General features: G+C 34.5%; 1 protein-coding gene and 1 pseudogene across 4 annotated transcripts in view; both read left to right on the top strand.

Annotated features, from left to right (window-relative positions):
- Nucleotides 1-24,577, top strand: part of ASPM (assembly factor for spindle microtubules) — a 64,911-nt gene that overhangs the window by 4,524 nt on the left and 35,810 nt on the right. For 2 of the 4 annotated variants that reach the window (XM_005540311.4, XM_045394413.2), the window contains exons 4-17: nt 2,145-2,249; nt 6,747-6,893; nt 8,378-8,623; nt 9,624-9,691; nt 11,620-11,761; nt 12,357-12,487; nt 13,008-13,183; nt 16,552-16,697; nt 16,788-16,873; nt 17,386-17,607; nt 19,148-19,355; nt 19,446-19,588; nt 19,706-19,834; nt 23,755-23,949. In XM_005540311.4, the coding sequence (XP_005540368.3) occupies nt 2,145-2,249; nt 6,747-6,893; nt 8,378-8,623; nt 9,624-9,691; nt 11,620-11,761; nt 12,357-12,487; nt 13,008-13,183; nt 16,552-16,697; nt 16,788-16,873; nt 17,386-17,607; nt 19,148-19,355; nt 19,446-19,588; nt 19,706-19,834; nt 23,755-23,949 (2,144 nt within the window). Of the gene's footprint in view, nt 1-2,144; nt 2,250-6,746; nt 6,894-8,377; nt 8,624-9,623; nt 9,692-11,619; nt 11,762-12,356; nt 12,488-13,007; nt 13,184-16,551; nt 16,698-16,787; nt 16,874-17,385; nt 17,608-19,147; nt 19,356-19,445; nt 19,589-19,705; nt 19,835-23,754; nt 23,950-24,577 lie in introns of those variants that run through there. The other 2 variants (XR_012430961.1, XM_074031603.1) reach the window with 2 other exon arrangements.
- LOC135968836 (septin-14 pseudogene) lies at nt 2,634-3,463 on the top strand (annotated as a pseudogene).

Genomic DNA, 24,577 nt, shown 5'->3' with positions numbered 1-24,577 from the left:
ATGAATTGAATTAATGGATAAGTGAATAAATGAACAAATAAGCCACTGAAGGGTCGACACTAACACCTACTGTTTGTTTGAGGCAGCCACCTGGTAGAGCCTCTTGTCTAGAATTAGAATTGCACATATTGGGTATCTGATTTATGAGCCTATGTGAGAGGCAAGTAAGTCACCACGAGTGGCTCTTTCTACCTCTGACAAATTTAAAGGAACAGAGAAGGCAATTTTTCTAGATATATTTATTTGACTAATAAGGTACCTACTATGTGATGTGCATTATTCTAGGCACTGTGTACACAGGGAGGAAAGGTATAATTTCTGTTCTCAAGTTGTGTTCACTCCTGTGATTATGCTATGCTAAGGGAATTATGGAAGCACAAAAGCAGAGGGTTTGTGTGTAAATTGCAAGGAAGTGTGAGATGGTTCCAAGAAAGACTTCCTAAAGAAGAAAGTGGTTCCAGGGAGAGGGACTAATTTCTGTAGGGTTTCAGATTGAGGAATTTCTCCTTAGAAATTTACTTTTTAAATGTTCCAATTTAGTCATGTGCCTTATTTTCACAATTGATATAGGTTTGAGATTCCTTTAAAACAAGGGTAAGCAAACTGTTCCTCTATTGGTCCAGATAGTAAACATTTTAGGCTTTGCAGGCCACATAGATCTGCATTGCAATTACTCAACTCTGCTCCCCTTGTGGGAAAACAACCGTAGACAATGTGCAAATCAAGGAGTATGGCTGTGTTTCAGTAAATTTGTATTCATAAACACTGAAATTTGAGTTTTATGTAAGTTTTCTGTTTTATGAAATGTTATTCTTTTGATTTTTTTTTTTAACTCTTTACAAATGTAAAAGCTGTATTTAGCTCGTGGAACATATAAAAACAGTCAGGAGGATTTTGCATGGGGGATAGATGTAGTTTGCTGACCCCTACTCTTATCTCTTTGCTTATATTTAGTAGCAGTATATGCTATTGTGAAACCTGTTTTTGAAAGTGAACTGCTATTCCAATAGGTTATTTGCTACTGTGATTTGTATTGCATTTTCTTTGGTAGCCACCTGGCATTATATCAACCATCTTGTTTTTACATATTTGAGAATCAGCCTGTTACTCTCTATCACTTTTCTAATAAGTTAGTATTAAGGGTTGTTGCTTCCACTATTAAAATACTCTCCTCTGATTTGTCTCCATTGACTCTTTTAATTTGTCTCACCATATCCACCTTGGGTCATTGTAATAACTGCTTTGTAATTTTCTGTTTCTAATCTTAACCCTGTTCATTCCATTGTCCATACTGTTTTCTTAAATGTAAATGAGGGTTTTTACTTCTTTGATTAAAATTCTTCACTAGCACAGTAGGTGCTTCAAAGTGATTAAGTGAAGATTCTGTAACTATACTGCCTTTGTTCAAATCTTGGCTACTTACTAGCTTATGTGACCTTAGACCATGTGACTTATTTGCTGAAAGCCTCAGTATCCTAATTATATACGTTGTGGTAATAATAGTACACTTCTCATAAATTTGTTCTCATAATTGTGTGAGAAAAAGATGATAGTGCCTGGCATAAAGTATTTAACTATTAGCTGCCACTGTTATTTTGAACATTGTTGAACTCCTCCCTACTTCTTCTAACCTCTTGTATGTCATTTCCTACGTGTACTCTTTGCTTCATCCTTATTGCAGTTCTGGCAACAGGCCACATTCCTCATGCCTAATTTTAATTTCATAAGTTAACTCAAGTAGATTCCCGTCTGGGAAGGCTCTTCTACCATTTTTAAACTTTTTTTTTTTTTTTTTTTTTTACCAGACTGAGTACTACTTCAGGACTGGGACCATATTTTTCAATTCTGCATATTCTCAGCACCTCGCAAAGAGTCTGGAATATACAGACACAATAAGTTGTGGTTGAATCTAGACTTTAGCCTCTATAAACACAAAATAAATTGTGGTTTATGGTCTGTAACTTCTGGATGTTGGTTTGATAAACCACCGAATTCATAGCATTAGTGCCTGGAGTACAGTGGTTATTAAGTATTTGCTAAATGAATATGATTGTGAAGACCCCAAACTTTAACTTTCAAATCACTGACCTATTTAGGGAATTTATATTTTAATGCTCCTAATTTTGTTTTCTAATTTATTTTAGATTTATTAATATTTAAAACTCCAATTTCTAAAACAAGCAAAAGGACAAAACCCATTATCGCTGTGGCGCAGTCCAATTTGACCTTCATAAAACCTTTAAAAACAGGCAAGTATTTATTGTACTTAAACTCTCTGAAAACATGACCTTGAATGAAGCATTAATTGCATTTCACATGGAAATACATTGATTTTTGTTGTTGAATAAAAGCCTGGAAGAATTATTAAAGTGTGTATTAAAATGACAGGATATTCTATCAACTTTCTGTTTGATAAAAGAAATAAAGACCAAATGTTCAATAGATCAGTAGGGTCACTACAGTAATCTATTGTATATTTCAAAATAGCTAGAAGAGAATAACTGATGTTTCTAGCATAAAGAAAAGACAGATATTTGGACTGCGGGTGCCCGCCACCACTCCTGGCTAATTTTTTGTATTTTTGGTGGAGACGGGGTTTCACCATGCTGGCCGGGATGGTCGCGATCTCCTGACCTCGTGATTCGCCCCCCTCGGCCTCCCAGGTGAGAGCCATCGCGCCCTGTCAAAAACATGGGTTGTTATCCGATGCCGTGGTAGGGAGTATGTATGAAGTGAAAGTTGGAAAAGGGATGGTCAGAGACCGTCACTACCCTTGGGGAGTTTTCCAAGTGGAAAATGAAAATCACTGTGACTTCGTTAAGTTCCTAGATATGCTTCTTTGTACCAATATGGAGAAATCTAAAAGAAAAAACCCACACTCAGCACTATGAATGTTATAGATATCAAAAACTGCAGAAAATGGGCTTTACCGATGTGGGCCCAGACAACCAGCCACTTAGTTTTCAAGACATCTTTGAAACCAAAAGACAAGACTTCAATGATCAGTGTCAGAGGGAAGAAGAAGAGTTGAAACAGATTTATGCAGTGAGTCAAGGAGAAAGAAGCAACATTTAAAGAAGCTGAAAAAGAACTGCACGACAAGGCCGAGCATCTTAAAACGGTTCAACAGGAGGAGATAAGGAAGCTCGAAGAAGAGAAAAAACAACTGGAATGAGAAATAATAGATTTTTATAAAATGAAGGCTGCTTCTGAAGCACTGTAGACTCAGCTGAGCACCAATACAAAGAAAGAAAAACATTGTAAGAGAAGAGTTTCTCTTAATTTTCTGTTTGAGAGTCCTATCATTCCACATCTCAACTTCCTGTGAGATTGTATTTGTAGCATTTAACTCTAAAGTTCTCATTTTAAAAATTGGCTTGCTTATTGTACATTTTCCCCAACTAAAGTGTGAACTCCTAGCGGGGTGTGGTGGCTCATGCTTGTAATCCCAGCACTTCGGAAGGCAGAGGCGGGTAGACCACCTGAGGTCAGGAATTCAAGACCAGCCTGACCAGGATGATGAGGCCTTGTCCCTGCTAGGAATACAAGAGTTGCCTGGGCGTAGTGGCCGATGCCTGTGGTCCCAGCTGCTTGGGAGGCTGAGGCGGGAAAGTCACTTGGGCCCCAGAGGTGGAGGTTGCAGTAAGCCGGGGTCTCGCCATTGCACTCCAACCTGGGTGACAAGGGAGGGACTCCATCTCAAAAAATAAAGAAAAAGGTGTGAACTCCTTGAAGACAGGTCCTGCGTCCATCTTTTCAGATTCTGTATCCTGGCACTTAGGACGTAGACTAACACGAAGATGATATTCGATCAACATTTGCCAAAATGAAAAAACAAACATGTAGCATCATGTAAAAGGAGCTGGTTAGGCGGAGAAATTTCTTTACCATAGTCCTGCTTGTAGATCCAGTAGTGATTTTTACATTTTTTATCTAAATAGAAGCGGAGGCTTTGTTGGGGACTCAAAGGCATAAAATATGTTACACAAATCTATTTAATAGGCCTATTTTCCTTTTTAAATTCTACTAATAATTTCTTGATAGTTTTTATTATGATAAAAGATTGGATTTTGATTAGAACTCCCATGCTTTTGTGTCACACTTAAAACGTATTAGAATAAAGAATTCAAAAGCTAAAGAAAATCCGAGTACAATGAGGAGCCATGAGTTGCATTTGAATGATAATATTATGTCTTACAGATTTGGGGTATACACTAAAGTTATCAAAGTTGTAGAAAATAAGGCCGGGTGCGGTGGCTCGCGCCTGTGGTCCCAGCACTTTGGGAGGCCGAGGTGGGCGGATCACTTGCGGTCAGGAGTTTGGGACCAGCCCGCCGGCATGGTGAAACCCCTTCTCTACTGATAATGCAGAACTTGGCCGGGCGTGGTGACATGCACCTGTAGTCCGTGCTACTCAAAAGGCTGGGTTGGGAGAGTTGCTTGTACCCAGGAGGCAGAGGTTGCAGTCAGCAGAGATTGTGCCACTGCACTCTAGCATGAGTGACAGAGCGCTATGAGTCACCACACCTGGTATAAGCCACCACGCCTAGCCCACAATGACTTTAATACATGTTGTTATATCATCTTACAGATTTTATAATTTGGGGGAAGAAAAATTTTACTAAATGATCTTTTAATGGAAACTCTACAAGAACCAGAATCTTTGTTCACTTATCCATTCCTAGGCCTGGAACAATGTCTGACACATACCGGCAATTATTCGTTGAATAAATGGACCCAGCAGCATAAATTAAAAACGTAGATTATTGACTTTCAAAAGATAATTAATGTAACTTACTTACTGCTTCTGAACATGTTTGTGAGTTATATTGCCGAGGGACCTTTATCTTCTCATTCTTTCATCTTAATCCAATGTTACTAAAATTAAAATCACCAATATTATTCCATATCTAAAACTAATAACTACCTTATAAAAATTATCACTCTGCGGCATTTGAGAATAGACTTTTTAGGTAATAATGGTATGATCCATAGGGTTTTTTTAGGTCACAGAAGGATTCATACTAACAGAACATTTTATTTTCTATTTTCCCAGAGCTATAAAACATGATATTATATGATACTGTAAGGCATATTTTTACTCTCTTCATAATTTTTTTCTAAAACAAATTAGTGTTTGATTCCTATATAACTTTTAATTTTATAAGTAAATATTTGTCTCTTTCATCTCCAGTTTTATGTGAAATAGAGTTTTCAGATTTATATAGCATGGAAAGTTTTAATAAGTCAGAGTTACTGATTTTTGCCAGGTATTTTCTCAATTATTTACTTGTTTTATCTTTAGTTGTTTTTTTTTGTAGTGACAAGTTTTGTTTCTATTCTCATTTCCTTTTGTGTATATTCTATGTGTATTTTGTTTTTGTTTACTATGAAAATTACATATAACATCCTAGAGTTATAACATTCTAATTTGAATTTATTTCAACTTAACTTCAATGACATATCAAAATTCTACTGCTATATAGCTCTACTCTTTTTAGGTTATTGATGCAACAAATTATATCTTTATTCATTGTACACCACCTAACAAATTTATAATTGCATTTAATGCATTTACCTTTTAAATCCTATAGAAAATAAAAAGCGGAGTTACAAACCAAAATTACAATAATACTGTTTTTCGTTTGTTTAAGTATTTACCTTTACCAGAGAGCTTTATATGTTCATATAGCTTGCTTACTTATATAGTTACTGACTAGAGCTCATTTATTTCAACCTGAAGGACTTTAACACTTCTTGTATGGCAAATTTAGAGATAAATGGATTTTTTCAGCTTTAAAAAAAAGTCTGGAAATGTCTTAATTTCTCCCTAATTTTTTAAGGACAAGTTTTCTAGCTATCAATTTCTCAATTGACAGGTTTCTTCATTATTTTAAATATATAATCCACTGCCTACTGGCCTTCAAGTTTTCTGCTGAGAAATCAGCTGCTAATGTTATCCAGAGCCCTTGTCTGTGAGAGTTGCTCTTCTCTCTGAGCTTTCAAGATTCTCACATTGTCTTTTTTTTGTTGTTTTTTGGGACAGAGTCCTGCTCTGTCACCCGGGCTGAGTGCAGTGGTGTGATCTCAGCTCACTGAGACCTCCGTCTCTTGGGTTTGGGTGATTCTCCCGTCTCGGCCTTCCAGGTAGCTGGGGCTACAGGGATGTGCCACCATGCCCAGCTCGTTTATTTGTGTTTTTGGTAGAGATAGGGTTTTGCCATGTTGCCCAGGCTGGTCACAAACTCCTGGCCTCAAGCAGTCTGCCCAGGACTACCATTTACCCAGTAATCTCATTACTTGGTAAAGACCCAAAGGAAAATAAAGCATTCTACCAAAAAGGCAACAACAACAACAAAAAAGACAGATATTTAACGTGATGGATATCCCAAGTACACTGACCTGATTTGTATAAATTCTATCAATATATTATCACATGTACCTCAAAAATATGTACATCTATTATGCGTCAATTATAAAAAAGGTATTCTATCAGACTTTAATGCAGTTGACTTGTGGTGGTTTAGTATTTTTAAATAACCAGGAAATATTCCTTTACCTTTCCCCATTTTGCTCTGATTACATTTCATACCCAAAATGCTTTCAGCTCTTTCCTTCAAGTAGTAGAAAAGCAAATATTGTTCAGTGTTTTAATGATGATATTGCTAGTAAAAGTGGCTTTTGCTATATATCGTACAATAAGTTAAAGGAAATTTTCTTATGTAGTAACCTAATTGTATTCTTAGATATTCCCAGACACCCGATGCCATTTGCTGCAAAAAACATGTTTTATGATGAGCGCTGGAAGGAAAAGCAGGAACAGGGCTTCACTTGGTGGTTAAATTTTATATTAACCCCTGATGACTTCACTGTAAAAACAAATACTTCTGAAGGTAAACGTTATATTAATGTTTAAATTTAATAATACTTTTAACAGATAAAATTTTTAACATACTTTGTCATTCTTTAATTATACATAGTTATTATAATTAATGGCATAATTCCCTGTTCATTAGCCTAAATGCTTGTATAGGTAAGAATTTTTACTTACATAAATTTATATATGTAGATTTTCTTTACCAAAAGTACTGAAATATACTTTTTGTTCTCTATTCTTTCTCATCAGTCAATGCAATCAGTCCTGTGTGGCCTGCCCACTTTGGGTATATTGTCCCACTGTTAAATACCTTAGTTTAAGAAGTATGTTGGAAAGCTATAGGATTATGAGGAAACTATAAACACCAATTCATAGGAGGAATTTTTAAACATTTCAGTGTTTGTTCTGGAAAAGAGAAAACTTGGGAAAGGGACCAGGTAGAGATGTGCCTGTCAAACATTTGAAGTGTTCTCTTGTGAAAGAGAAGGAAACTTAACTTTTGTGCAGCTCCTGCATAGAAGTTATAGGGATCAATTTTAGTTCAAAATAAGGAAAAATTCTTATAAATGTTTAAATTGTTGAACCATCATATCAGCTAACTTTTAAACTGATGATTTTCCTATTGTTCTGGTGTTCAGACAGATACTGATTTATTTTTGTCAGAGAAGCACGTGTATAGGATTTTTTTTTTCTTTTTTTGCTTTTGCAGACAAGGTCTCACTCCCTTACTCAGTCTGGAGTGTATTGATGTGATCACAGCTCACTGCGGACTTTGCTTCCCAGGCTCAAGCAATCTTGCTCCCTCAATCTCCTGAGTAGTTGTGACTACAGGTGCACGCCACCATGCCTGGCTAGTTTTTTATTTTTAAATAGAAGAGTTCTTGCTATGTTGCCAGAGTTGGTCTTGAACTCCTGAGCTCGAGTAATTCACCTTCCTTGGCCTCCCAAAGGGCTGGGATTACAGGTGTGAGCAATTGTACCTGGCTGGATTTTTACATTAAAAGGGTCTTTCGATTAGATGCTCTCTAAGCAGTGATCTTAGAGATCACTTAAAAAAAAAAAACAACTTTTTTCCAAAAGGAAGCAAAGCCCCATTTTTAGTTCTTTTCTTAAAAGAAAATGTGTTTTATAAAAGATTAAATTACATTCCAAAATTCAATTGATTTTTTAAAATTATATTCCTTAGAAACTTGACTTTTATCTGTTTATAAAAAGGACAGGAACAGATAAACCAGTTAGGAGGTTAATTCAGTAGTCTTGATTAGAGATAATCATGTTTGAATCTGTGATAGTAGAGGCGGTGAGAAGTGGCTAGACTTGGAATACATTTTGCAGGTAGAGCTAACAGGTTGCAATAATAGACTGGCCTAAGGAGTAAGCTTGGAGAAGGTGAGGAATAGATTCTGTTTTTACCATCTGAAATTGCATTTTATTGCTGGATTTAAGAATATATAGAGATATTGTTTAACCAGAAACATTCTTTCTTTTGTTTTCACCCAGTAAATGCTGCTACTCTTCTTTTGGGAGTAGAGAATCAACATAAAATAAGTGTTCCTAGAGCACCGACAAAAGAGGAAATGTCTCTCAGAGCTTATACTGCTCGGTGTAGGTTAAACAGACTACGTCGTGCAGCATGTCGTTTGTTTACTTCTGAAAAAATGGTTAAAGCTATTAAAAAGCTTGAAATTGAAATTGAAGCTAGGCGGTTAATTGTTCGAAAAGATAGACACCTATGGAAAGATGTGGGTAAGAAGCTTGCAGAAATCTTGACATTAATTCTTTAAAAACATTCAAGAGGTTTTGTGTTTTTTTTCCCCCGGCTTTATTGACATATAATTGACAAGTGAAAATGGCATATATTTAAGATATACAACATGATGTTGATATATGTATATATTATTAAGTGATTATAACAATCAAGCCAATTAATATATCTACTCACATAGTTACCTTCTTGTGTGTATGTGTGGTGAAAACATTTAAGAAGTACTCTCAGCAAATTTCAAGTATACAAGTCACTGTTGTTAACTATAGTCTTCATAGTATACATTAGATCTCCAGAATTTATTCATCCTGCGTAACTGAAACTTTACACCTCTTTGACAGCATCACCCCAGTCCCTCTACCCCATTCTCTGGCAACCGCCATTCTCTGTGCTTCTATGAGTTCAACTTTTTTAGATTTCACATGTAAATGAGATCATACAGTATTTGTTTTTCTATGCTTAGGCTATTTCACTTTGCATAATATCCTCCAGATTGATCCATGTTATCACAAGTGACAGGATTTCTTTCATTTTTAAGGCTGAATAGTACTTCATTATATATAAATATATATATTTATCATATATATTTATGTTTACATATACATACACACACATACACATACCCCACGTTTTCTTTATCCACTTATTCACTGATGGACACTTAGATTGATTCCATATCTTGGATATTGTGGATAATGCTGCAATGAACATAAGAATGCAGGTTATCTCTTCCAGATACTGATGTCCCCAAGAGATTTTGTATTTCAAAGCTAGGTATACATGCTTTAGCTTTGCTGCCAAAAATCCAACATACTTGAATATGATCACGTATATTTAAGACTAGAAGTGTATTTTATTTAAATTAACTTACTTCATATAAGCAATTATTTTTTTCCCACTGATATACTCTCCATGAAGTTTTATTTTTTATCTCTGTTTGATTATCGATTTGAACTTATTTGCTTTTGACATGCATTTCAGGAGAACGTCAGAAAGTCCTGAATTGGCTGTTGTCCTACAATCCTTTGTGGCTTCGAATTGGTCTAGAGGTAAGCATACATTTCAGGTTTCTAAAAGAATATTTTTTATGACACCGTTTTTGTAAAATAGACTCATTTTATTAAAATGTGGTTTTACTTATAAAAGTTTAAAGTCATTAGGTTAGCTTGATTCATCTTTTAGTATAAAATGTAAGACCCATTAATAAATGCTTATTAGGTAAATAGACTATGCCATTATATATTATTACACTGTATTGTAATACAGCATTTTACTGTATAGTCTCTTTAAACATAACTTGGTGTTGGATGTAATGACAACTATAATCAACTCGTTTTTGAAAATTTACAAATGCAAAGACAAGGCTGCTGTGAATACATTTTCTAATTTAAATTTCTTAAAACTCAGTGAGCTATGTATTATTATTTCCACTTCACTAATGAAGCAGAAACTTAGGTGTTAAAGTGACTTGCCCTATGCCAATTAATTGGTCAGGAATTGAACCTATACCAATCTGATGAAATAGTACTCATAAAAATGTCATCAGGATTTGCATTCTTTACATAGTACTTGGCTTTGTAATATCTAGAATGTTGAAACCAACTGAATTAGAAAGATACTATTAATAATTGGCTGTTTAAAGACATTTTTATTAATAATATCTTTTGTGCATCTGTATTCTTTAGTCTTTTGTTAGTATGCTTTCACATTTTTTCTAGGTTTCTTACCTTCTTAATGTAGGGTCTCCCATTACTATTTCAATTTATTTCAGGTTTTGGAATAGAAGAGTCTTTGGGACCGAACAGGATCTTTGTAATAATCTGACTTCTATATACCAATAAATTGAGGTCCAGAGGGAATAAATAATAAGCTTACTGTGGTTACACAGTATTATGGTGTCATTGCTGGGATTTCTTATTTCAATTCCAGTGTCCTTTCCCTTTAAATAGTTGGCAAGTTACATATCAATTAGCTCTACTTCACACGTGAAAGAATTCTGGAACCTCGATTGAAATAGAGCCCCCCCATATTTGGGACATAGCTTTTCTGTGGCAAAAATAAAATCAATAACTTTGTATGGAACCTTGCAATGCTTTTTAAAACCTCTTTGATGTAATTTGTATCATCTCTACCCACATTCCATTAGCCAAAGCACATTATCTAGCTAAACAACAAACTAGTTAGGAATGTATTAACCTCCTGCAAGTCACAGCAAGTTTATGGCAGGTGGTAGAGATGTATAATCTTTTTACAGGTACCTTATTACTATACCCTAGGATTCTTTAAATAAATGGACATGACCTTTGAGGATTTTAAGAGAATTTCAAAGGCCAAAAAAAGTAAATAAAGATAAATTCCTCTGTTTTGGTAGATAATAATTAATACTTTTCCATGCTTTAATCTTTATATTTTGTCAATGTAGGGTTGCAGAATTTGATTTTTTTTAGTTTTTTTCTAATTGATTTAAAAATTATTGATAATAAGCATGCTAATGTTAAACTAATTTTATATTTAAATCATTGATTATAAATAGGCCTGTACTTTCCAGATTATCTTGGATGATTTGCAGATGTTTTCTACCTTGATAACTATTATAAAAATTTGAGTATTTAGGTTTCTGTTATAACTTCATGATGTACTTAGTGGGGCAGTTATAAATAAATGTGAACAACATGCCTATATTTGATAGTTCTTTAACTTAAATGAAAAAATTAAAATCGGAATGTTGCTTGTCAGATGATTAAGACTTATCTTAGCCCTGAGCTTTGTCTTTTTTCATTACGAAGTACACCATTATACACTAAGAAATACATAAATCATGTATGCATAGTTTAAAGAAGTTATTTAGCAAATAACCATGTCATTTAGAAAGTAGAACATTGCCAGTTCCTTAGGTTATGGTCTGCCATTCCTCAGTCCCATCCCTTTGTTTCTTAGAGATAGCATAATTCTGACTTTGGCTTTAATTTATTTTCAGACAATTTATGGAGAACTCATATCTTTGGAAGATAACAGTGATGTCACAGGGTTGGCTATGTTTATTCTGAATCGCTTACTTTGGAATCCCGATATAGCAGCTGAGTATAGACACCCCACTGTTCCTCATCTGTATAGAGATGGTAAATATCTCTGCCTCTCCTACATTCTCTCCACACTATATATAAATGGTTTATTGTCATTCTTTCTGTTTCTGTTTACATTTTCCTTTCTCAAAGAAACCAATCTAAATAAGTCTCTGTTTCTAGTACTCTCCCTTCATCTACCCTCATTCCCCATCAATTCCTCCATCACTATTTATAATTCTATTTGTTGTCTCTACCCATCCTCTTCCCCCAGTAGGTTATAAGTTCTATGAAGGTCATGTTTGTTGTAGTTTGGTGCTATATATCTAACCCATGATGGTGCCTGCATGTAGTAGGTGTTCATTAAATATTTGTTGAGTAAGACCAACTAAATCTCTTGATGCCTCTGTGCCTGTTTCCTCATCTGTGAATTGAAAATATTAAGTGGTGCATACCTGTCCCATAGAGTTATTGGGAGGATTAAATGGATTTATACACATAAAGCACTAAAAAAGGCACATAGTGTTTTAGTTGTGCTTGCTACCCCCCACTTTTTGTTTTACTAACACATTATTATTATGATCATCATATTTTAAGATGAAATCTACTTTGCATAGATGAACTTGCTATGCTTTTTTGTACTTTCTTTAAGGTCATGAAGGAGCTTTGTCCAAGTTTACATTGAAAAAGTTATTGTTGTTGATCTGTTTTCTTGATTATGCTAAAATTTCCAAACTCATTGATCATGATCCTTGTCTCTTCTGTAAAGATGCCGAATTCAAGGTATGCTTTTCATTTTATGCTTTATATTTTATATTTCCCATTTACGACTTTTGCTTGCTTTTATGGTGTATTTTCTCTTTAGAAAAAAATTAGTTTTCCAAAGAATAATACTCAGGAGAGTAAAATAGGAATGCCTGTCTAGTGAGTCCCATCAGTAATTCTAACCATCCCTGATTTTTATTGGTTTACCTTTCACCAGCACATCATCATTACTCTTAATTTTGACTTGAAAAGGGATTAAACTATGCTTCTGAAGATTTAATTTCTGAGAAAATTTCTTTCCTAATTTTGATGTAGTATATTATCACACTAATGCTAGTTTTTATAGTGTATTATTATGAGCAACTTTTAGAAAGATCTTAAGTTGGAAATATATGAAATTTGCATTATTAATGTATAATATGAAACTATTTTTATACCATTTTATTTTTATATGTACAGAATGATTTGGAGGATTTGTTTTTATTATAAGCAAAATTATCATATTGGAATATAATATCTGGAACTTACTTCTTTATAGGCTAGTAAAGAAATCCTTTTGGCTTTTTCACGAGATTTCCTAAGTGGTGAAGGTGACCTTTCCCGTCACCTTGGCTTATTGGGATTACCTGTTAACCATGTTCAGACACCATTTGATGAATTTGATTTTGCCATTACAAATCTTGCTGTAGACTTGCAGTGTGGAGTGCGCCTTGTGTAAGTATAAGAAATAGAATTATTTTGCTTAAAGGAATAGACTAATATTTTCTGGAAAACACTTTGTGTAATTATTCAATGTTGCTCTTTCATTTAGTACAATAAATTTAGTATTAAAAAATGGAGGTTTCTTTTTCAGGGAAATGGTATATCAATATTATGTCCAGAAACCTTGTCTCCTAGCCACACTTTTTTTCCTGGTGGCATGTGACTAGGGCTCATGGATAATAATTACTGATGTCTCAGAATAGGAGTTGGGAAGACCTTTAAACTAATTCAAATATCAAACATTGAAATAACACTTTTTTGGTTTTTTTTGTGACGGAATCTCACTCTGTCACCCAGGCTGGAGGGCAGTGGCGCGGTCTTGGCTCACTGCAAGCTTCACCTCCTGGGTTCACGCCATTCTCCTGCCTCAGCCTCCCGAGTAGCTGGGACTATAGGCAACCGCCACCATGCCCAGCTAATTTTTTGTATTTTTTTTTTAGTAGAGACGGGGTTTCACCGTGTTAGCCAGGGTGGTTTCAATCTCCTGACCTCGTTATCCGCCCACCTCGGCCTCCCAAAGTGCTGGGATTACAGGTGTGAGCCACTGCGCCTGGCCGAAATGACACTTTTTATTGATAGTGGTTTCATGAGTTTTATATCATTTGAGATCACTTTTAGTAGTGTGAACCTTGTTTTACATACGAGGAAAAAAAGATGAAGTGGTAGAATAGATTGCCCAAGTTTTCCACAGTGGAATTGGGACATAAACTCATGAAATCCAACTTCAAATTACACAATATTTCCTCAATAACAAACTGGAATGCTCAAAATTGGCTTTGATATGTGTAATGGATAGCCAATTTTGCTTAGAAGGAATGGCTATTAGCTTTTTGCTATAATTGGCCTCTTTAGGGTATCCGGATTGGAGATACTCATTTTATTTCTAAGGAACTCTCCAAAATATGTTACATCCTTATCGAGGAAGCACTTTTGGGGTCAAGGCAAGAGATTTCTTTAAAGCAATGAAAGTATTTTCTCTGTGTGTTTAGGAAGTTCTTATGCCTCAAAACAGCTAGTTAAATGTTAATGTGTGAGAAGCACAGATTTAATGGTCTTTATAAAATATCTCTTCTACAATAAAACTTACCAAACTCTTTAGCTGACCCTGGTACATTTTTATGAGATTTTAAATTGCTTATATTGTAGCTAAAATTAATCGCAGGCGGTCTTCATGTTAAAATTCATATTGTCTAAAAACTCAACTGAATAGGAAAGTAGCTATTTGGATATACTTTTTAATTTCTTTGTTTTGACTAGAGATAACTTTAGAGTATAAACTAAAAAAACCTTATGTCCATGTTTCATGGAGACCAATGGAAAGAACCGTGAATATTCAGAGAAATAGAACAGAAGAGAAAACTCTGGGACATAAATGTTTTCAGATATTTGAAGAAAGGTCTTATACTAAAAGGTGATTAAATTGTTTATTGCCAAGCCAAATAACTCTGCATGAACAATGAAAGTTTCAGGAAGATGAGTGTGGGTTTGGTATAAAAACTTGCCAATATTCAGACATGTCTTTAGCAAAAAACCAGTTCACAGTGTTGGAAGGTTCAAGCAGAGGTCAGAGGACCACTTGGCCAGAATGGAGGAATTCTTTGACATTTATGAGGACGAGATTCTAGATTTTTATGAATCCTCGGTTTTTGAAAAACAATTTACATGTCCCTTGCCTTCTTTTAGGCTAAATTTCCATGAACATTCTTTTCTTTTTGATCAGTATTCTCACAAGTTAATAGTCTTTACTGCAGCTTTGTCTCACTTTAGCCGTTCCACATGAGCTAAGATCATTTTGCTTAAAATATTTCACATATTTTTTTTTAGTTGGCTAATTTATTTATTTAATAAATTCAAGCCACCACATCAATATTCTGGCCAATAGGAATTGTTTTTACACTTTTTCCACTTTCTACGAGGAACAAGGATTGGTTTAATGTTCAGTGCTATTTTTCCACAAAGAAAGCCCCCCTCCTTTTTTTTTTTTTTTTTTTTTTTTTGGAAAGAGTCTTGCTCTGTCACTCAGGCTGGTGTGCAGTAGCACGATTTTGGCTCACTGCAGCCTCTGCCTCCATGTTCAAGCAATTCTCCTGCCTCAGCCCTGCGAATAGCTGGGACTGTAGGCGTGCACAACCATGCCTATTTAATTTTTGTATTTTTAGTGGAGACAGAGTTTCACCATGTTTGCCGGGCTGGTCTTGAACTCCTGTTAGGTGATCCACCCGCCTCGGTGCCCCAAAGTGCTGGGAGTAAATGCATGAGCCACTGTGACTGGCCAGAAAGCCCATTTTTATGCTTTTGTAGGAGTTACTGAGGATTTAGCACTGTTGGATGTTGATGTTGTTTAGTCGGTTAGGAATTCTAAGTAGTTAAGAGATTGATCTTGAGTAACCAAATTTCTATTTTGTTAAGTGTCAGAAAAATGACTGTTTATAGATCTTTGAAGTCACTTGAGAATGCTTTGGGATGGTTACTCTATTAATGCCATGGGTGATGGGTTGGTCTACAATTGATTGAATGGTTGGCCTAGAATTATCTTAAGTCTCTTTCTAGCCTTTAGAGACTTTGGTTGTGTAAGTAATTCAACCAGCTTTTTGTTGCAGACAGAAATCAGTTGGGGCTTGCTTTTTCTGTCTTTGTTAGGTAGATACTCAAATATTTGTGGATGTGTGGGTGTGTGTGTGTGTGTATACATACACACACATATATAATATATATCTATATATACATATATATACACATATAATATATATACAGATACAATATATGTGTATATATGAAGGAATTACTGTGGAAACTAGTAAAATGGGATTTTAGTCCTCATCTTAGTTTTGCCATTGCCAGCTCTATGACCATCGGCAATTCATTTAAGCTCTATGGGCCTTAGTTTCTTCATCTAACAATAACTAATTGTGGGCTTTACCATGATAACTAAAATAAGAAAATAAAGCACTTGCTTGACATGTAGAATATAGTACATCCCAATAAATGTGCTTCCTCTCTGCTCTACATCCCTCTCCTCTCTTTCCTTTCCTTTCTTCTTTCTCTTCTCTGTAGAGCCCTATTATTTTGTTCATGTGTACATTTGTCTGTGTATGTCTTATTTTCTTATCATCTGTTCACACACTTCAATCCCAAACTTAAAATAAGAACCTACTTGCCAACTATGGGGCAACAGAGTTTTGAGATAGTATTTTGAAGTCTTTCTGGTCATAAAGCCCTGTAACTGTTGGGGTTTATGTGGGAAATAACTATATTTCAATGAATGATTTTTTCATATATGTTTTTATAATAATTTCATCTGAATATTTTATTACTGCCAGGCGAACCATGGAACTTCTCACACAGAACTGGAATCTCTCAAAGAAACTCAGGATTCCGGCAATAAGTCGTCTTCAAAAGATGCACAATGTTGACATTGTTCTTCAAGTTCTTAAATCACGAGGAATTGAATTAAGTGATGAGCATGGTAAAAACTGAGTAGAGTTAAAACTTATTCTTCTCACTGAATATTGATATGTGTGTACATTGTGCTAATGGACAACCTTTTCTTTTATAGGAAATACAATTCTATCTAAGGATATTGTGGATAGGCACAGAGAAAAAACTCTCAGGTTGCTTTGGAAAATAGCATTTGCTTTTCAGGTATTATACATTTAGTACATCTTGTACTTCTTATCAATTTTTGATTACTGATTTGTAAAAACAATTTGAATCTAATAAAGAATAACAACAACCATCATTTAATAAGGTTTATTTTGCCCCAGTAACTGATAAACGCTATATATATATATATTTCAATCTAATCTTCACCACACCTGCAAAGTAGGTGTTATGTCTACCTCTCCGGTGAGGAAACTGAAACTACAGTTTACATCATTGATAAATCCCATGTGGCCCCAAATCCCATGTTCTTAACCACTGAACATGTTATCACTTCAGTGTAGATGGTGTTTGCCTTTGGGAGAAAAAAAAATGACTGTTTTGTACTAAAATATCCATTTCAGCCACTTTATTTTCTTTGATTTTTTTAACTTTCTGGTTTAAAAAATCTTCTACAGTTTCTCTAAGTAGAAGACAATTACTTTGATTTCTGTGGGTTAAAAATAATATATGGAAAATATGACAGTATTTATCTTTTTTTATGTTTGTTTTAGGTGGATATTTCCCTTAACTTAGATCAATTAAAGGAAGAAATTGCCTTTCTAAAACACACAAAGAGTATAAAGAAAACAATATCTCTACTATCATGCCATTCTGATGCTCTTATTAATAAGAAAAAAGGCAAAAGGGATAGTGGTTCTTTTGAACAATATAGTGAAAACATAAAGTTATTGATGGATTGGGTAAATGCTGTTTGTGCCTTCTATAATAAAAAGGTAAGTTTCTTTGTTTTTGTTTTAACCCAATATATTTTAATAAATTTTGATGAAAGTCACTTAAACTTAATTCATAAAGTCTTTTCTTGACTTTCTTAATTCATCTGTGTAAGCAAACTCTCCCTCAAATGAGTGAATGTATTATCATATACCTTATTTCATCGTATTTCATCTAATCTGTCACCAATTGTATGATACATGATAATTTTATCACTAAGAAAAGAAAAATACGCCCTAGATGGAAGTCTTAGTAGAAGATGCTTGTGTAGAACTGGCACATAAAAGGATCGTATCATTATTATAAAGGTCAATTCAAATAAGCCCACATGCAGAAAGGGACAACTAAGAACTTACCACTAGATAGAAGAAGAAGAACAAAATTTGAGTCTCTCTATAATCATGTGTTAGGTTGACACTATATTTCTGTATGAAGTATACTTCTTAGTGTAAATATATAAAAAAAAATTCCCCTAAACACATGGATAAACTATCTGGTAACAAACATAAGACAGGAACAGTGATACAGGATATGTGTAACTCAATATGGTAAACCTTGCAATATGGTTATACCAAGAAGTTATTAGTAGAAAAATTGTTAAACATATGGATAATCTTCTATGTTTTAACTGAATACTAGAGAGACAAAGCTGATCATCAATATTAATTCCATATTTGGAATTTGCATACTAGCTAAAATTTCTTTTTAATGCCAAAATTAGTAGTTGCAGTATTTTGTGGTCATTCATTGACATGTGTGAATGCCTAGTCACTCGTTGCTAGCTGATGTCAAACAAGGTGGTGCTCTGTCTTTTTGTTTCAGCTCTTATACTGTAAAAAAGCATCTTTTCAGGACCTATTTAGCATTGTGCTTTTTTGCATTTTTGTGCTTTTTGTTGGTGAGTTCCCTGTTTAAAATGGCCTTCAACTGTAGTAATGAAGCCCTGTCTAGTGTTCTTAGGAGAAGACTGTGATGTGCCATATACAGAAAATATATGCGTTAACTAATTTTAATACAGGCATGAATTATAATGCTGTTGGCCATGAGTTAGTGTTATTGGATCAGAAACACATGTAAAACAAGGTTATGTGTGGATTGGTTGATAAACTTTATAACCAGAGGCTCACAGGACACTAACCTTGTATTTCTCCTCTGTGCAATGGTTCAGTATTCACAATTTAGTTTTCACAAATAATGAGAATTCACTCTCATTGCTTGTTGTTGTAGTTTCCTAAGACTACCATAGCAAATTACTACAAACTAGGTGGCTTAAGGTAGAAATTTACTCTCTCACAGTTCCAGAGGTTAGAAGTCTGAAATCAACGTGTTGGATGTGCCATGATCTCACATAAGGTTCTAGGGGAGACTCTGTTTTATTCCTTTCTTTTAAACTTTAGAGGTTAACAGTCAACCTTGCCATTACGTGCCGTGTAGGTTTGTCACTCCAGTCCCTGCCTCTACCATTCACAGGTATTCTGCAAACCATTGTGTCTATATTACTTTCTAAATGCAGTTAATTGTTTTTCTGGCATTTTCAATCAGGTGGAGAATTTTACAGTGTCTTTCTCAGACGGCCGTGTGTTATGTTACCTGATCCACCATTACCATCCTTGCTATGTGCCATTTGATGCTATATGTCAGCGTACTACTCAAACTGTGGAATGTACGCAAACTGGTTCAGTGGTATTAAATTCATCATCTGAATCTGATGACAGTTCTCTGGATATGTCTCTTAAAGCATTTGATCATGGTTAGTCCCTTTTTGTTACTTTTCCAATTCTTTGCCATGTCTGATTTGAACCTACAACTGTCTAATTTCTCCTTTCCTCCTGCATAATAGAAAATACTTCAGAACTATACAAAGAGCTCCTAGAAAATGAAAAGAAAAATTTTCAATTGATTAGGTCTGCAGTTAGAGACCTTGGTGGAATACCTGCTATGATTAATCATTCAGATATGTCAAATACAATTCCAGATGAAAAGGTAAGGAAAAGAAGAGTTTCTTAATTATTAATTCAATAATAAAAGTCTCAGAAGATGATAGTAAGTACTGTATTCTCTGTTGATATTCTGTTTTTATCTTCTGTGGGTTTTTTTTAGGTGGTTATTACCTATTTGTCATTTCTTTGTGCAAGGCTTTTGGATCTTCGTAAAGAAATAAGAGCTGCTCGACTCATACAAACAACGTGGAGAAAATATAAACTAAAAACAGATCTCAAACGCCATCAGGTACTCCTAGAATATGAAACCACTGTAGTGTGAATTCTACTTTTTAAGATATCAGTTGATTGATTTTTCATGTGATTTTACATTTTACAGATGTATGGCATTATTAAGATAAATTTAATGAATTGTGTATATGTATTTTGGGTTGGGAAGGTATGAGTATTTCTCCCTAATTGCTAATGTTCTCTTCATTTGATATATCTTCCAGTCTCTGTCCACCCCTTTACTTAGTCTGTTCCAAGAAGGGAAGAGGAATAACTTAATCTGCTTTTTAAATTTGTGAGGAATACATAGGGATGCTTAACTCAGTTCTTCCTTTCCTCCTGTTGGAATCTAACCTGCCTCTAGGGAGCAGGAGCTTTCCATTAATTTTTTAATTGGTGCCGTGTGAAGCTTGACCTCAACTAGTGCTGCCTGGGCCTGAGCATCAAGTGTCTGATTTTGTGATTTAACTAGTAAGCTTAGTTTGTTTGCCATGAAGCTGTCTCCTACTTTATCCTTTATTAGTTTTAAAACTGGTATTTTGGTTTCTGCTATTAATTTTTCAAAATGTTAGGTTCTGGGCATGAAAATAGAGGTGTTATTTGTTGTTTCCCTTTGTGACCCCAATAGTACAAAAATTTCATTAATGTAAAACATTTTTTTCGTAAGTTCTGAGAAAATTGTTATTTTTAATAATCTAAAAAATGATCTCCTTGATCAAGTTGAACAAACTATTTCAATCTTTTCATCTCCCGATTCCATCTACTAACTAATATTGTATTTATTTATTTGGGAAAAAAAAAAAACAAAACAAGTATCCATGCCTAGTAACATTTATCATAAATATTTCAGAAATACATTCCACCCAATATTCCTTCTCAACTTTGAAATATAATGCATCTATGATAAAGTTCTTGGTAGCTGTGTAAAACAGCTAAATTTTGACAACTTTTAAACACAATATATGTTTTTTTTCATATCACACCAGACTTGGAAATAAGACTAATTGAAATAATTTTCTTTTCCCCTACTCAAACTCCCAAAGTAAAGTTTGGGAAATAGGCAGGGTCTTAATACTCACAAATGGTCTTTTCTGCTACTATACATGCCCTGTGCCCTATAGTGCCCCTAAACTCAGGATCTGCCTCTCTGCCTACATATCACTTGGAGAATAACTTCCTGAAAACTTTCCTAAAGCAATTCCCCTAGAAGCTTCCAATACTTCCACAGGTATTGGAAGAGTTCAGGAAAGTGTCTCCCCTGACCAGTCCTCAAGCTATTTGATTCATCCATTGTATATTGCATTAAATGAGAGTTTTAGAATTACATGAGATAGATATATATGTATTCTGCTTTTATTTTCTGCTTAAGATAGCCTTATATTAATCAGATTTTTTTTTCTTTTGGAGACAAGGTCTCACTCTGTCACCCAGGCAGGAGTGCAATAGTGCGATCTTGCTCACTTCAGATTTTGCCTCTTGGGTTCAAGCCATTCTTGTGCCACAGCCTCCTGAGTAGTTGGGATTATAGGTGCATGCCACCACGCCCGGCTAGTTTTTGTATTTTTTGTAGAGACAGGATTTCACCGCATTGCCTAGGTAGTCTCAAACTCCTGGCCTCAAGTGATCTGCCTGACTCTGTCTCCCACAGTGCTGGGATTACATGCATGAGCTACTGCACCTGGTCTTAGTCTGATATTAACTGTAGAATTTTCTTAACTTTTTGCTGGTGAGAACCCTTTTCTTGATTTATTTCCTTAATGCAAATAGTAGAAGTTTCCATTTTTTGAAGGACTAAATTAAGAGAAATTTCTATACTTAATGGTTAAACTTCTTGTACCCAGTCAGACCACTGCTTCTCTCCTTTCTCTTGGTGACCATACTCCCTCTTTTATACAATTACCTCACATCCAATTATATCTTTCCATTTTCTATTTAGAACATTAAGCAGCAGGCTTCCTATGTTATTACAAGCTACTAAACATATTAACTTGAGATAGCTATTTTTCAGGTTTTATATTTTGCTTTTATGTTATAATTCATATGAATCTATTAATAATGAAGTGGCTGAAACTTTTACAGTGACAAAGAAACTTTGACAAGTAACTAAAATTACCTGATGAATTATTGAAGCATCCCCTGGTACATTACAGCTCTCAGTTCTTCCTGTCAACAAATAGCCATAAACTCCAAAGCAAAAGAAGTCCTAGAATTTGGCCCTATATCTATAAGGCAAGATGAAAGAAATAAGCTGGTACCTGGCTGACTCAACAACAGTCTGATTAAAAAGGGTCAATGACGACAGGCATGGAAACTTTTATCATCAGTATATGTAATTTTCAAATACTTGCTAAATTTGGTAATATATTTGCCTCTTCTAATTTATTTACTTTCCGTCTTTAACTTCTCTAATGGCATGTAAGGTTGTACTTTAGTTCTATAGAGATGATCTAAAAACTGAGATAAGTTACAATTTACTTTAGCTTTTTTGTCCATGAATGCCCTGACTCTTACAACTTTTGACTCAAATGCAATATACTTCTGAACTGCAACATTTGAAAATTTTATTGATTTATGTATTTATTTATTTACTCTAATAGGGATGTGCTTTTAACTTGAGCCTCTACATCCCTAAAGGCCATAGGTTTCAGAAGGGCATTGACAATGGTGTTAGATGACTTAATCAACTTGTTAAACACATAATTCCCTTAGCCTGATTTTATAATTGTCTACTCTTTCTCCCCAGAGGAATGATCCAATATATAGCCCTTACCATTCCTTCATATTTATGTTTCAATCTATTGGTCACCTTTTTTATATGTAAAAATAACAATTTTATTATTTCCATAGTTGTTTCCCCTATTGTATAATTTTCATGCACAGATACCATCCACTGATTGTTATTAATTAATAATTGGAATTATAGCTCATCTCTGTGTAGAGCCTACCCTTGCATGGTGGACTGTCCCAGACAGCAACACAAATAGCTGCCAAACATCTCTGCCATAAGTTATTCCTTCCCACCAGAGGAAATAGTTCATTTTCTAGTCTCCGATTCCAGTGACGTAAATTGAGAAATCTAGTGTTGAACAGTATAGCAAAGTTACTTTAAAGCCAAACTGCCTGGTTCATATCCTGGCTATAATGCCAATAAACTAACAAGCTACTTAACCTCATTGCCTCAGTTTTCTACTGATCATAAGAGTAGTATTTGCTCATTTTTTCTTAGGGTGGTGGTTGTGAGATTTAAATGGATTATTTGTGAAGTGTTCAGAATGGTGCTGGACACAGAATATGTTATTATTTACAGCAATTTATTATCAGAAGTAACAAATGAGATATGGGGGGTATTGTTCTCTAACATAACTAGGGAGCTGGCTCCTCTTTGACCACGAGTGTTGGGCATCTCAGATACCACTTTTCATAACCCAAACTATACTCTTTTTCTTGAGCTTGTGTGGCCTAAGACCACAATATATTCTATGCTAAAGGAGGAGGTATTTTGTTTCTCCCCTTTAGTGTTTTGCTTTGTTGAAATTGTTACAATTCTCTAACACATTTTTTTTTCATACAATCCACCCCTTTCCTAAAAGTCAGTCCTGAATTTAGTGGACCCAAATCTGAGAAACATACCACATTACACTTCAAATAGCCTTTATCTTGATTACTGAGGATCTGTGATAGATTAAACATGTCTGATCTTTATCTTAGACTATTTCTTAGGAATCTTTGTTTCATCATACAAACATATCTGCAAGCCCACCTATCAGCCCTTTCGACATGCCTGGAATTATCAGTACTCCAAAGATGAACACAAGAAGCGTGGGGGTGTTGTATTTCCAGGATCAATTTAATTGGTGTTTAACATATGATTATCTTACAAAGAATAATTTAAGGTCTTAAGCGAGTGTTTAATTTACATTTGCTGACTTTTTATTTTAGGAGAGAGATAAAGCTGCAAGAATTATTCAATCAGCTGTAATCAATTTTCTAGCAAAACAAAGATTGAGAAAAAGAGTTAATGCGGCACTCATCATTCAGAAATACTGGCGAAGAGTCTTAGCACAGAGAAAATTATTAATATTAAAAAAGGAAAAGCTGGAAAAAGTTCAAAATAAAGCAGCATCACTTATTCAGGTACAGTATCCTGGACTAATTTTTTAATTTAAAAACTTTTCATGATTTTTTTAAGAAGGCAAAATGTGATGAAGTTTTCAATGATTATATTTTAGAATTCTTTATCTAATACTTAATTTAACAAATATTTACTACCCAAAAGCTCGTTATGGTGCTCAGCAGAAGGCTGAAACATAATTGAAATGCATTTGCTCTGAGAAAGCAAACATTCTAATTCCGTACCTCTTGCTGTCTTCTTTGTTGCGTCTTCTACTCTATGGGACATGCTGGCATACTCAACCATTCTACTTTGTATATCCACATAACCAACCAGGTCCTTTTTTATCTTTGCTATGAGTCCTGGAAACTTCTCTTTGGAACAACTGTACACATTTTTCTCTCTAATCCACTTAGTTGGCATGTAACGGAAATAGTGCTTATAATTATTCTGTAGAATACCTATATTATTTTTCTTTTTAGGAAAAAATATTTAATATTAAGTTTAGATAATATGGTCTTCACAACTATGTAAATTAGTTTTTTTATATTAAATTATATTTTATAACATGAGAGATGTGCATTATTTAAATTTACTATTTATAAATGCCATTGAAGCTTCACCCCATCAATGTATCTGATTTATAAATTT

Source organism: Macaca fascicularis, chromosome 1 (genome assembly GCF_037993035.2).
Source record: "Macaca fascicularis isolate 582-1 chromosome 1, T2T-MFA8v1.1".
Classification (NCBI taxonomy): domain Eukaryota; kingdom Metazoa; phylum Chordata; class Mammalia; order Primates; family Cercopithecidae; genus Macaca; species Macaca fascicularis.
This window is presented reverse-complemented; position numbering and strand designations above follow the sequence as displayed.